Genomic DNA, 15,261 nt, shown 5'->3' with positions numbered 1-15,261 from the left:
TCTGCTTCTCCACCACATCCTGGTCATCCTCCGTCAGCAACATCACTTTTCATAATTCTGCCACTTTAGCATTTGATGTCTTTCCTCCTTGTATTAGAATTAGTTGTTTGATCTTCATTAAAATTTTTAATAACAGCTTTATTTAGATAATTCACATCTCATACATTTCACCCTTTAAAGTATATAATTCAGTAGTGTTTTAGTATTTTCAGACTTGTACAACCATCATCACAATCAATTTTAGAATATTTTATCACCCCATAAAGAAACCTTCTACCCATTATCTGTCACTCGCCACTTTCCCTCTATTCCTCTTCCTCCTAGCCCAGGCAGCCAGTAATCTCTCTCTGTCTCTATAGATTTGCCTATTCTGGACATTTCCTATAAAAGGAATGATAGAATATGTGGTCTTTTCTGACTAATTTTTCACTAGCATAAACTTTTCATGGTTTATCTGTGTTGCAGTGTGTATTATTACTTTATTTCTTATTTTGGCTGAATAATATTTCATTGTGTGGATATGCCACTTTTTGTTCATCAATTTGTTACCAAAAAGGGGACCTGGCCCTTGGTGGGTCTGCCTAGGGCCAGCCGGTAGTGTGTAGGTTCTTGAATTTGTGCAGGAAAAAATTCACAACACGAGTCCAGGTAACCTTGAGAGAATGTTTATTAAAGGTGGGGCAGTAAAACAAGAATGTACGTAGTATAGAAAAAACAAGAGGAGAGCTAGGCTGGGAAGGCAGAGAAAAGGGGCCTTGGGAAGGGTTCAGGGGTGAGCCTGGGACGAGCTGCCAATGGTGGCAAGCCTCGTGGGGTCCCTTAGAGTTCAGGAGGCGCATGCCTGTGGGGGAAGGGGAGGGAGAAGGGGATTTGGGGGGCTGCTCCTAGAGAGACAATCTGGGTCCTTTGTCTCACAGGGGAACCTTAGGGGCGGTCTTGGGAGGGTTCCAGCAGAATATTCATCAGCTTTCCAGGTGGGCTCCTCCAGGGCCGTGGTCTCCCCTGATTGGTCAGTGCCGGGGCCGGGGGTTGTCAGTCATCGCAGCTGGTCCTGGTGCCGCCCCCCTGGTTTTGCTGCTTTTCTGGGCCTGGAGCTGAAATACAGCTGAAGCCTAGATGTTACCTGTGGGGAGGGGACCTTGTGTGTCTGCTGTGAATCGCTGTCAGTGTGTTCAGCTCTCTGCCTCAGTTTTCCTGTTCCGCCTGTCCTGGCTTCACCAATTGATGGACATGATGGTGTGCTTTCTGTCTCTTAATGGTTAATACTGCTATGAACATTTCGGTGCATGTTTTTGTATGAACCTGTGCTCATTTTTCTTAGGTATGCACCTAGGAAATAGAGTTTTACATGTCTGGTCTTTGCATATTGTCCAAATTGCTATGTCATGGTGATGGGCTTTTTAAGGATCTGCCAGACTGCTTTCTAAAGCAGCTTTACCACTTGCTATCCCTACCAGTGCTGCATGAGGGTTCCCCTTTTTCCACCTCCTTGCTAATACTTGGTATTTTGTCTTTTTCTTATAGCTATCCTGTGAGTGTGAAAGGGTATCTCATTGTGGTTCCCATTGATAGTTCTGTGATGGCTCTTCAGTAATTTTTAAATTAGTCTAGGTAAGAAACACTCTATTAATAATTTCTTGTGTCTTAAAACACCCGCAGTATTTTCCACATATTAACTCATAATAAATTTTTACATTTATAATCCTATTTTTAAAAATTTCAATAAAGGAGTAGGTGGTCCTTAAATGTTTTTTTAACCTTTATTGAAAGTGGGCTTTCCCCACATCACTAGCATTTTGCTCTGCCTTTTACCCTCGCACCTGTACCTTATGTGTCTCAGTCCCACATAGGTACTCCATTTCTTGACCTCTCATTGCGAAGCCTACCCACCAAATGACTTGATGAATTTTAATTAAAGGAAAGAATGGAATGCTGTCTGTTCATTTTGGATTGTGGAGCTTGTTCCTGGGGACAGGTGGGTACTATTTCTGCTAAATGCTAATAACTTAAAGATATAAAGAGCATTAGAGGCTTCATTTAAACTGGCACTTCAAAAAAAAAAAAAAGACAACTTGAAAACTGCTTCTAAAATAGAGTGTTACATGTCTGTTCTTTGCATATTGTCCTAATTGTTGTTTATTCTTTGGATTTTCTGTATAGGTAGCCCCACATTTGTGTGTTTATTCCTTATTTGAGGAATTCTATGAAATGTTAGCCTAATCAAGAAAGTTCATCACAGCAGGTAGATCATCTCTATCATAAGGTATAGTTAAAATACTATAGGTACTAGGTAATTTTTAAGGTTTTAACGAGACCGTCAAAACCCATCTGTTTAAATTTTAAAGGAACTTTATTCAACTTTAACATTATGTAAATAAACATTGGCTAGTACACATATAAGTTCCTAATTAATTGTACTAGAAAAATAGAAGTGTTTAATAATGTTGATATACTTTCTTGTGCTAATATTAACCTTGTGAACAAAGTAGTTATTTATTAGCAAATCTTTATGTAATTAAAACAAATAAATCTTTCTTGAGTGAATCCTCCTATATAATAAAAGCCTAATATGCTAAGTGTCTGGTTGTCAGGTTGTCAGTTCAACTAATTAAAGCATAATATGCTAATGATATGCTAAGGCCACTCAACCACTCGCTATGATGTGCACTGACCACCAGGGGCCAGACAGTCGACTGGTTGGCCAGTTGCTATGATGTGCACTGACCACCAGGGGGCAGATGCTCCAACTGGTAGGTTAGTTTGCTGCTGGGGTCTGAGTGAGATGGGCCAGACATGCCCTAGAGCCCTCCCTTGTCCCTCCCTCGTCCCTCCCAGATCGTGCACCGGTAGGGTCCCTTGGCCTGGCCTGCGCCCTCTTGCAATCTGGGCTGAGGGGACACCCCCCCCCCCCCCAGTGCACGAATTTCATGCACCGGGCACCTAGTTTACAATAAAACATTTATTCCAGTTAAAATGAACACAGTAAAGACTGTTTTGGAATTTTCTAAAATTTGCTAAATACAGATTGTAATGAGATAATTTGGTGTTTTTTAGTTATTCAAACACAGAGTTTAAAATTTTGTTGCTTTGAAGCTCTGAGGGAAAAACAGGATTCATTTATTTCATGAATCTCCATGCCTGGGGTCCTTAGTAGGGTGGCATCTTTTGAAAATCAAAAGTATCATCTTAAGCACTAAGTGGCAGGGCCAAGGGGTGGATTCAGTGATGGTAATAAGATCCAAGAACACTTTTCTGGAGATCAGGTAAAAAAAAAGTATTCCTTAAGTGAATGGCTGCCTATTACAGGAATGTAACCTGTTGCATTTAAATAGTCCTCCTAGTAACCAAAGCTCTTGATGCTACTTCTTTCATCATTCTTAGAAAAATTACTGTTAATAGAAAGGACATATTCACTTTTTCTCAATATAAAATTTTTATGTTTAAAGTTTAGTTTTTGATTTCCACTTGTTATTCTGATTTATATTTTTTAAGACTTGTATCATTTTGAGTAAATTCTAATCCTATGTAATTATGCAGATGGTATACCAATACCTTAAATTCAAGTATTTGATTTTATACTATAACACATAATTCTTCATATATTATCATGAGCTATAAGTTTTATGAAGCCATAAATGTATACCTATATAGTTTCTTGCCATTCTTGACTTCCATAATAGTGAGGGTCAACATTTTCTTCTGTTCCTTCTTGTTCTGAGTCTTCTTGGTGATCACCGTGTTCTTCACTATCAGGGTCATCTTGAAATCTCCCTAAAACTTGGGTCTTCAGTTGTATTGTTTGACCATTAGTGCTTCTTTGTTCACCATAATAAATACTATGTATATGAGGGAAGCAGAGGGAAATGTATGAGCTTATTGGCTCCTTTAACTTGTTTTGGTCCACACGAATGTATGTTAAATGGTGGTAATATAGTGGGTCAACAGACGGACACATCACTGTAACATTGATATCTGAAAATACAAATTAAATATTAGTCTTGTTATATTTCATTCATCATCCTGTATCGGATTTTGTTAAAATGTTATATAGATCTAGTTTTATTAATTAGAATACTTATAAGTGGAATTAGGTTTAATTATTTTTACAGTTACTCAAGTAATAAAATGAAAATAAGTCTATAAATGAATTTTATATTAAAATAAATGACTTCATTTGAAACTTAGTAATTTAAATAATAAATTATTAAAGTAATAAATTCTTAGTAGAAACAGTCTCAAAAAGAAAAAAATGAAAATCTTCTATAGTCCCACTACTCAGAATACACATATTTCTTTATATATTCTACAGTACTGTTTCTCAATGTTTAAGGTGATAAGCTTTAATAGATAAAACTATAAACTTTACACCTTTCTCTGGGGCCAATTTCTGCCATTTTTCTAGACACACTACTCAAGATACTCATTTTTCTTTATATGTTCCACAGTACTATTTCTTAGTGTTCAAGGTGATAACATTTAATAGAAAAGACTATAAACTTTATAGCACACCTTTCGCTGGTACCATTTTCTCCCATTTTCCTAGCCTACTTTAAAGCAACCATTTTCAACAATGTATAAAGCATAGATTATGTCTTTAAAAAATAACGAAATTTTACATACTTTCAATTTCATTATTTTCTAGGTATAGGTGTTCTAAATTTCTTGGAATATAGAATGCTTGCTTCAGTTTGTTGTGTCCAACATTGAGCTCTATAAGGTTGGAAAGATTAAAAATATTATATGGGATGTCTTGTAGTTTGTTGTGGGACATTCTTAGAGCATGAAGTTTTGGAAGTTCATTGAAGTAACCTTCTGGTATAGAAGAAATTGAATTATTTTCTAAAGACAGATACATAAGTGAAGAAGGCAAACCAGGAGGCATTGATTCTAATCTATTATGACATAGGTTGAGCTGCATTAATTTTTCCATTTTGGCTAGGTGTTTTTCTTGTAACATAGAATCATCAAGATGATTATAACAGAGATCAAGCATGGTCAAGTTTACTAGTCCATTCACGGCATTTGTCTGCAGTCTGGAGATCATATTGTAACCAAGAAGAAGTCTTTCCAAAGATTTAGGAAGAGGAAATGGAAATTCTTCTAAGTTGTTATGCTGTAGTTGAAGTTGTAGTAGATTTGACAATTTAGCAAACACTCCGTGATCAATCTTTTGAGATTTAATTTTGTTGTGGCTGAGATTGATTTCTTTAAGATGAGTTGCATTGATAAATGAGTCTGCAGTCACAGCCTCAATTTCATTGAACTGAAGATAGACTTGCTGAATGTGTGCTGGAATATTTGGGATACGTTGGAGTTTGCGATGATCACAGTACATGGATAATGGAAAGTTAGATGGACAGAAGCATTCACTGGCACAGCCTAAAGCATGTGGATGAAAAGGCACTCGATAGTCCACATTTTGATGAAAATGGAATTCTGGTTGGTAAACATCATCTGTCTCTTGGTCATAATCTTCATCCCATTGATAACTTTCATATTGACAATATACTTTGCCTCCAAGAAAGAAGAAAAGGAAACACACTGGACTTAAAAAGCCCATAGTTTCTTTTTGTCCTATTGCAAAGAAAAAAGGAAATATATTGTGGGAAAAGTAAGTGAAATTTAGAAAAATTTTTGTATAAGTTGAGAGATGCACATATATATCTATTGAAATGCTAGAGGCCTGGTACATGAAATTCGTGCATGGGGGAGTGGGGTTCCTCATCTAGCCTGCACCCTCTCCAATCCGGGACATCCTTCTCGCAATCTGGGACCACTGGTTCCTAACCGCTCGCCTGCCTGCCTGCCTGATTGCCCCAAACAGTCTCTGCCTGCCAGCCTGAAGCCCCTAACTGCTCCCCTGCCTGCTGGCCTGATCGCCCCCTAACTGCTCCCCTACCAGCCTGATGCCTCTAACTGCTCCCTTGCCTGCCTGATCACCCCTAACCGCCTCTGCCTGCCGGCCTGATTGCCTCTAAACGCCTGTGCCTGCTGGCCTGATTGCCCCCTTACTGCTCCCCTGCCAGCCTGATCACCCCCTAACTGCTCCCCTGCTGGCCTGATGGCCCCCTAACTGCCCTCCCCTGCCCGCCTGATCGCCCCTAACTGCCTCTGCCTCAGCCCCTGCCACCGTGGCTTTGTCTGCAAGGACATCCAGAAGATGTCCGGTCTAATTAGCATATTACCTTTTTATTAGTATAGATATAAAAGAATGTCCAGAATGAATAGATAATACTCAAGCCAAAATTAAAATAGCCCAAGTGCCCATCAGTAGGTGAGTGGATAAAAAAGCTGTACATTTACACAATGTACATTACTACGAGGCTGTAAAAAAGAAGGAATTCTTACCTTTTGCAGTAGCATAAGTGGACCTAGAAGGTATTATGCTAAGTGAAATAAGCCGGTCAGAGAAAGGCAAAGACCATTGATCTCACTTATATGGGAATCTAATGAATAAAATAAACTGATGAACAAAATAAGTCCAGAGGCATGGAAGCATGGAACAGACTGACAGCTGTCAGAGGGGAGGGGATTGGGGGCTGGGTGGAGAAAAATGGATGTGTAAGTAGCAGTAAGGATGTTTTGTCTTTTTTAAAGTCACATATTGCATCGAACCAGACTAAATAGCCATCTTTTAAGAGAATCTTAGTTTGTCTTGCTAGTTTACTAGACTATAGATTTGCAATGACAACATGATGTTTCTCAACTCCAAAGTCAGTGTTCCCTTCACTGTAAATGCTGGGTGTTCTTATGGCTATTTGGTCTCTTGATGAAACCCTGTGTTTTAATCAGAGAGCTTTTATCTAAGGGATTCTTTCTTATTATTAACCAAAATTCCTCACTGCAACTTGTTTGCTGATACTCTTTTCTGCCCTTCAGGAGGACATGGAACACTGCCTTTTATGTGAGAGTTTTAGATATTAAAGATAGCTGTCATGTTTCCTCTTTGTGTTGTTGTTTTTTACCCAAGCCTAACCATGACTTCAGATTTTCCCCATGAAACAGTTTTCAAAATCCAATTATTTAATCTCTGAGGCACATGCAACCCTGAGCAGGAATCGAACCGGGACCTCCTGGTTCATAGGTTGACACTCAGTCACTGAGCCACACAGGCCGGGCAAGTCCTATTACTTCTGATGATCAATTCACTTGACATATCTGCCTCTTACCTCACCAATAAAGTAAGAATAATTGCTTAGCGGCTTATCTCATCTGGTAGTTGTTAGGGTCATATGAGATACGCTCTGCCCGCTTACCGTGATTCAGAAGTAATAAGTATGTTAAAAAAAAAAAAAGAATCATACCTTTTATTTTGAATCCATTTTTCTCTGTCCTTGTCATCCAGGGTTTTATGAGAGAATTAATGTCCTAACACATTATATGAATTAAATTATGTTATTGCCTATTCATGTAGAATGGTACTAGCCATTTTTCATCATTGGGATAATTGAAAAAATAGTTACTTAGATAATTTTCTCTGGTAGAACCTCATTTTAGAAAGGCTGCTGTAGACCCTGATACCTTTTCTTATTAGAAACTAAAACTTAAAATATATATATATATATATATATATATATATATATATACACACACACACACACATATATATATGTGTATATATATATATATATATTTTAAATTGATTTTAGAGAGGAAGGGAGAAGGAGAGAGAGATAGAAACAACAAGATGAGAGAGAATCATTGATCGGCTGCCTCCTGCAAGCCCCACACTGGGGATCGAGCCCACACCCAGGCATGTGCCCCTGGCTGAAATCAAACCCGGGACCCCTCAGTTCACAGGCCTACACTTTATCCACTGAGCCAAACCAGTGAGGGCTAGAAACTAAAACTTGGTAGAATTAAATGTTGTGTGTATTTGGGAATTGAAGTAGTTAATCGAGTAGAGTCAGGGACCCTTGATCTCTTTGCTTTCAGTTATATCCTCTCCAATCTTCCCCACCATTTCATTCCTTTCCATGAATCCATCCCAAGGGCCTTGCCATTACTAGGCTGCAGCCCCTTCATACTCTGATCGCTATCTCCTGTCTTTTTAACTTATTCTACGTAGGAACTCTGAACTGCAATAATTCTCCAGTTGCAGTCTGACCTAAAATATATTGAGCCTCCTGTTGTTTTCATTGCCCCTTACCCATACCTCCCAGCACACTCAATTCCTTCTGACCAGCCTAGACTCCGTAGTGCAGTGGAGGGCAAACTCATTAGTCAACAGAGCCAAATATCAACAGTACAACGATTGAAATTTCTTTTGAGAGCCAAATTTTTTAAACTTAAACTTCTTTTAACGCCACTTCTTCAAAATAGACTCGCCCAGGCCGTGGTATTTTGTGGAAGAGCCACACTCAAGGGGCCAAAGAGCCGCATGTGGCTCGCGAGCCGCAGTTTGCCGACCACGGCCGTAGTGCATCACTGCCATCACCCCTTTGCACATGCCATGCGCGATCTGGCCCCTTACAGCTCCATACGCCTCTGGTAATTTCAGTTCTTCATTTACTTTCAGCCTGACTCGGGCAGTGACTGTGACAAGAAAAACCAGGACCATGCCAACTGGTAGAACTTTAAATTCATGAGCGTTCACATGCTGCCCAGCAGCACCTGCTTAGGCAATTCTCTTCTCTCCTGGACAAGCCTCCAAAGCCTCAGGCGATATTCGATGGTGACCTTGCTGCTGCTTTTTATCGAGAAAATAGGATCAACCAATCGTTTAATATATTTTTCATTATATACTAATCTTATCCCTATCTACAGAAAATGTCAAAATAGTAATGGTTTGGTATTTTAAACTGTGATTTTGAAACGCATAAAGTTTCTTATTGTAAATCTCATTAGACTTGATTCATTGTTCCTTCTTATCTGTGGGATTCATGAGGATGTGGCAATTTGAATAAGACTTTGAAAGAATGTTAGGTTGCTCATAGAGGGAGATTTCCAGATATAAGAGATGAGCAAAAATACATAAGTAGCCAAGGCTGGGGTGTTGGAAACTGGTGGTTAACTGTTGAAGGAGCAAAATAAAACTGTTTCATTCAATCTGGACCAAAATCAGTAAATTCCTTAGGACCTGAGTTCTGACTTGAGGAATTGACACTCTGGGCCCGCACATCATTTAATGTGAACTTGAGCCATGACCCTCACACAGCAGTGCTCATGCGTGCAGGAGTGTGGTCTTCTTCCAGAGGGCAGTTCCGTGCTGGCTGCCCTGAGGGTGGGGGTGGGGTGGGGGTGGCGGGCTCCCTCACCTGCTGTCCTTAGTGACTTATGCTTGATGGGGTGTGTGAAAATGGTTAGGAAGCATCTTACAACTATTAGTAGTTATTTGGTTTGGTTAACTAAGGTTAATGAATGTCTTGAATTCCTAGGGATTAGGCACTGCACTTGGTGGGGAACACAGAGATGAAGTTGTGAAGGCATGGTCCCTTCCATAAAGAGTATATAGGTTAGTGGATGGGAGAGACTCCGCACAACACACCATATTCTCAGGCCGAGGAAAAGGTGGCTCACAATAGAGACACGGGTGCTGTGGCAGTTGGTGCTTACCCCTGCTTGGTAGAGACAGTGAGGTCTTTAATATAGATATTCATTTGGTCCAGGCATTTGGATGTTAACAGGAATGGATATAGAACAACTTAAACATTTTATTCAGTAGCTGATAAGTTATGTATTAAACTTATCGTATTTTATTATACTCATTATAGTATAGTATATTAACTTTTTAAAGTACTTCCCATACTTCCTGTCAGTCTCACTGTACCATGGAGTTGGGGTTCTATAAGATTGCTGCGTCCCAGAAAGATGAAGATAGAAGTAGAGGCAAAGGTATGCAGCTGCGTGGGCTCATGGCATGTAGGAGTCTCAGAAGCTTGCTGTTACATAGCTGAACTTTGAAAAGAGTGTGCTCATAGAACTCTGAATTTTGTGTTAAGGGGGTGGAAGGATAGAACAAAAAAGGAAAAAAAAGAGAAAAAGTCATGGACAAGGAAAACAATGTGATTGTGGGGAGCGGGGAGGGGGAGAGGAAGAGGAGGTAAGGGAGGACAAATGGTGATGGGCGGAGACTTGACGGGTGGTGAACCACAATGCAGTGTACAGATGGTGTGTTGTAGACTTGTGCACCTGAAACCTGTATAATTTTGTTAACTACTGTCACCCCAATAAATTCAATGAAATGAAAAAAAATTAGCAATCATCAATTAGTAACCGTACATTTGAGGATTAAAGTCAGAACTCTGTTGTCCAATAATTACGATAATGAAGACCTTATGATGATGGGGTCTCTCTAGAAATGAAGAGATTCTTAGTGCGTCAGCTTTGGCCACCTAAGAAGACCTAAGGTTTCTCTTCTAAATCTGAGCTTGTCATCATTGTCCTTACTTCTTGAGAAGCGGGGCCCCAGATCTTAGCCTTATGATTATCAGTAACTTCCTGGTGTGATATCCAGCCTATCTCCATCTATCTCCATCATTATATTCTATTCTTCTTACTTCTATTCCTTTTCAATTTCACCCATAATAATTGTCCATTACAATGATCTCTTATTTCAATGAATCTCTTCTCAGTCATTTACTAAGCATATTTTTATTACTTTTGACCTTTTATGTTCTATAATTTATGCCTTGTTTCCTATAGGGTAATTCATAGCAAAACATTATAACTCACTGTCAAGCATCTCATTTCCTGACCTCTAATTTTTGACAGAATCTACTAAAGTTCACACTGTATAAATGCTCAACATTTTGTTGAATGAATGATTGGATTAATAAATCATTATATTTCATCTCATTAACGATGCTCATTAACTACTGTTGATTGAGAACATTAATGTTCTTAATGTTGATTATTTCTAGGCATTTATTTCATCACAGATATTTCTTTAAATGAACATGGTCATAGAGAATGTGGCTATTCTCTTGTCTATTGAATGTGTCTCCATCACAATATACTGTATTCTTCACTTTCCTCTTACATTATGTGGTAGGAAAATCACAAATGTGAAAAGGAAAATAAAATACAAGGAAAGTAAAATACAAGTTACCAGTTTTAAAAATCACCTATTGTGACTTTTCCATATTGTAGCAATAAAAGTTTCAATGTTATAACGTTTCTCTAGCTTGGAGAAAGGCACTCCTGCTTTCATCAGGAACATTCTAATTAAGACGAGACAGACTTTGTTCTTGAAAGTTTAAAGTTGTCGGAAAGCCTCATAGCATTTTATTATTTTAAAATAGACTTAATTGCTTTCTTGGTATGCCACGGAAACTAGAATATAAGAAACTAAGTATTAGTGTATGATTCAGAATTTTTTAAAAGCAGACTTAAATTTAACTCTGTAGAATTAGTATGTCATCACTGTTACACCCAAAGGCCTAAGGAAATAAGGCTCTTTTACTATTAAAAATACAAAAGTTTCAAAATTCTTTTTAGCTGTAACACATTTAAATCTTAAATAACCAAAACTCAAAAACTAGATCCTTCAGGACTAGATAGAGCTCTCATATCTTTGAGAAAGGCAAACGAAAACAAAAACATTCTTATACCAGGGATTTGTTGGTGGAGAGAGAAACTTGTACCAGCACCCATCTCCCGGCCCCGGCCTCTCGCACTGCTCAGATCTATGGCTCACAGGCACTTCTCAGGTGTTTGTCATTTACATTGAGAAACAAAATTATTCCATCAATCTAAAACCTTTCATTCAAAACAAAAATATATATAAACAAAGATTATATAGTGGGTAGATCTTAAGTTAGAAAATTCACTATAATACTTCTTTCCCTGAATAATTTGGCTAATCAGAGTTTAATGTAGCTTTTACTAGATATTGCTTCCAAAAGTTGTGCTTTTATGATGGTTACAATCTATTTTAACATCAAACAAATCAAATATACTTTCTATTTTAAACAGTAGGAATACTTTCTTAAAAATGGAAAATTATTTTATCATCATACCTGTTGAGTTTGCTTTAGTTTTCAGGGGTTGATGAATTTGCAAATCCTGTAAATGAATCAGAAATTCCTAAAGTCTTTAACTCAGTCTCTTAAAAATCCACAGTAACTGTATGCTCAAATAGGGCTGTCTCTTGAATCACTGTTGCAATTTAAGCAAATATAATCTGCCTGGAAAACACTTGGGTTGAATTAAAATTATGTACTTCTTTTCATTATCCAAAACTTTGTGGATTCAAATTAAGATGCTTGTGTTCTTGGTCAGATTTATGTGGCTTACTTCTTTCTTTTTTCCTTAAGTTTGGTTTGAGGTGTGGCAAGAATTTCCTCTAATATGAAGGACAAACATAGCTAAATGAAACAGCATGTACTGATTACTGTTTTTATTTTCATTTTCATGCCAAAGAATTCTTCAAATTAAGGCCCACTGAAACCTAGAGCACAGTGTCTCAGTAATTTAAGGTGGAACTCAGAATTATTTGGAGACCTTGCTTGTCTGATACCCTGATGTTCATACCAGTGCTTTCTTTCATTGAGACTCAAACTAGGATTAGAAACATAATATTTCACATCTAGTTAATTTTTTAAATGAAATAGATTGTCATTGGTGATGCAGATTAAATATATAATTTTTTCATACAAAGAATTATATCTTCTTTTCTATTAGCTATCACCTTGCTCCCAAATATACTCATTAGAATGGCTTCTAATAACTTTCAAAATAAAAATTAACCTCTAAGTTTATAGAATTCAGTATTTTGCCTTCAGAAAGTATATCTCTAGTTTGCCTGTTATTAGTAGTATAAAAAACACGTTCATAGTATTGAATAAGATGGAATTAGCAGCTTTTGCTGACCAATTACCACTGCCTTTATTTTGCAAATGTAGGACATTTTTCTGATTTACTGAATTGTCTCTCCTGCCTAAATGATATGTTTTTATACTAATGTTTTCATATTTTAAAAAGATAGTTAACTTGTATCTCTTGGCAGTGAATTTTTTGAGTCCATTCGATGGGAGATTCTTTCAAGATTATGCAAAGTAATAAGGTAGAGTAAATTCTGGAATTCATTTTGCTTTCCATTCAAAATAATTGTCATTGGGTTTTTACAAAGAATTCACACTATTTTGTTATACTTCAGATTTTTAAAAAGCATAAAATAATTCAAGTGATACTTTGGCAATATTGAAAAATCTCATTTATTATTTGAGACACTGGTATGTGAAACATGGCTGACCGAATTTGGCCAAGGTTCCATCTTGTTACTGATCTTTTCCATATGTTCCCTCTGAGTCTTTGTTCTTAAACTCAGGCTTCCACACTGAGGAACAGAGAGCAAATATGTGTACTTTTTTCAAAAATTACTTTACATGCTCTCACAGTTCTTTGGAAGATTAATTTACAATCAGTTTGCTTTTTCTGTAATTCCTCATTTAACTCTGTGATTTGAATTTATGATAATGATTATGTTGTTCAAGTTCCTAACAAATGTGAAAAAATATTTATCAATAGATAGCTTGATTCAAAAGCGTCTAGGAAATTTAAATGAATTTGGCAGTGTCCAAGAGGTTGGGGTTTGGGGGAGGGAGGAAGCGTGGTGGACGTACAAAATAGATCCAGAGACAGAGAAACATGGGACAGCGGAATATGAGAGGGAAGAACTTATCTGCATATGCATAACCCATGGACACAATGATGTGGTGAAGGCCTGGGGCGGGGGCTGGGGGGTGAATGCAGGCTGGAAGGCGCCAATGGGAAAAAGGGGGGGCATCTCTTACACTTTCAACAATAAAGATACATTTTAAAAAGTGGTGGGGAGGGCGGTGCAAGTAAAGCCTTCGAGGAAAAGTAGAAGCGGTGGTGATTGTGATAGTTCGCTGTTTCAGTTAGGTGGTTATAATTGAAGCAATTAAGGAGAGAAGTCAGTTGAATTGGTGAAAAGTTTAAATTATATTCTACAATTATAATTTTTTTAAATCCTCACCCAAAGTTGTTTTTATTGTTTTGTTTGTTTTCCTTTTTTTTTTTTTTTTTAATAGAAAAAGAAGGACGAACATTGATTGATTGCCTCCTTCCTATACATGCCCTGACTGGGGATGGAGCCCACAACGTAGGTGTGTACCCTGACTTGCAACTTTTTGGTGCACAGGACGATGCTCCAACCGAGCCACGTGGCCAGGGCTCCTCAATTATAATCTGATTGAAGTAGATACAGTATCTCAAGGCTAAATAACCAATTGTTGGATAAGAAAGGCCTGACTGAGACTTGCTTAGTTATGGTAATAAGCATAAAGATTTTTCATTTGTTTAATAATTCGGCTAATATTTATTGAGCCCCTTCTTTGTTCAAGGCAGTTTTAGAGGTTGGGGACCCAGCAGTGAAAGTCCCTGTTGTCATGGAGGAGGGAATTAGAAAATAAACATTGCAAGTGGTGTGAAGTGCAATGGAGAAGAGTAAAGCAAGGTAGAGGGGTAAAACAGATGAGCACAGGGGTTGGGGAAACAGTGTGGACACCACGGTGAGGTGTGCAGGAGCAGAAGGTTACATAACTATGGCCAGTGAGAGACCCTTCATCTCACTGCTGGCGGACGTGACAGATAAGCAAGGGGAGGCAGTGGACATGATCCACGTGGTGATGGGTCAGAGCTGGAGACATCAGTGTGAACTCAGGGTCAGCTTCATACACATGCAGGTGGCTACATCTAGAAGGGTTTATAGATGTGTGTGCATACAGGGGCCAGAGTACACACATCTACCTCCAGGCTGTGGGCTGAGAGGGCCAGGAAGCAATGACACTCTTATCAGCAACAAACACCCAGCACCGAAATCTTGGCTTCTAATGCCATCCTTGAATAAAAGAGACCAGGGATCCTTGGTAAAACGGCTGATCCCAGGACGGGGGCAGGGAACATTAAGGCTGAGCCTGGAGCATCTTGCTGTGCTGAAAAGTAAGGAGGTGCTGAGAAAGGAAGAGATACAGGAAATCTGTGTAACTTCTTCTCGATTTGCTGTGAACCTAAAACGGCTCTAAAAGATGAAGTCTATTAATAAGTTTTCAAAAGGGAAGTTCCTATTTTAAATAGTTTAACAAATAACTGCATACAGCGAGGGAGTAAGCCAAGGTGGTATAAGGAGGGCAAAAGATGCCATGGGAGAGCCAAGGTGGCGGCACAGGGAAATGCCAGGACTCCCGGCCTCCCACAGCCACATCAAATTCCAACTCAAATACAGAACCACCATTATTCAGAACCACTGAGAGCTGGCTGAATGGAAGCCCTACAACTAGAGAAGCAAAGAAGAAA

At 38.4% G+C, this 15,261-nt stretch overlaps 2 protein-coding genes across 5 annotated transcripts in view; one reads left to right on the top strand and one right to left on the bottom strand.

Moving 5' to 3' along the window:
* Positions 1-15,261, top strand: part of CENPP (centromere protein P) — a 316,284-nt gene that overhangs the window by 97,404 nt on the left and 203,619 nt on the right. The gene's annotated exons all lie outside the window — the stretch shown is intronic.
* Positions 650-14,131, bottom strand: OMD (osteomodulin). 2 transcript variants are annotated; one of them, XM_079791359.1, is made up of 3 exons: positions 11,961-14,131; positions 4,621-5,574; positions 650-3,972 (listed from the first exon to the last, which is right to left on the bottom strand). In XM_079791359.1, the coding sequence occupies exons 2-3, from the start codon at positions 5,558-5,560 to the stop codon at positions 3,644-3,646; spliced, it is 1,269 nt and encodes a 422-aa protein (XP_079647485.1). In that variant the 5' UTR covers positions 5,561-5,574; positions 11,961-14,131; the 3' UTR covers positions 650-3,643. The 2 variants fall into 2 exon arrangements, with proteins under 2 accessions (XP_079647485.1, XP_079647484.1); XM_079791358.1 differs by lacking the exon at positions 11,961-14,131 and having other exon boundaries at positions 4,621-7,584.

Source organism: Cnephaeus nilssonii (genome assembly GCF_951640355.1).
Source record: "Cnephaeus nilssonii genome assembly, chromosome: 14".
Taxonomy (NCBI): domain Eukaryota; kingdom Metazoa; phylum Chordata; class Mammalia; order Chiroptera; family Vespertilionidae; genus Cnephaeus; species Cnephaeus nilssonii.
This window is presented reverse-complemented; position numbering and strand designations above follow the sequence as displayed.

Excerpts from the sequence above, each read along its gene's own strand:
- OMD (XM_079791358.1), bottom strand. The coding sequence starts at position 5,725 with ATGAGGAACCCCACTCCCCCATGCACGAATTTCATGTACCAGGCCTCT. Across the intron at positions 3,973-4,620 it reads AGAAAATAATGAAATTGAAA|ATATCAATGTTACAGTGATG; the intron begins GTATGTAAAATT and ends TTGTATTTTCAG.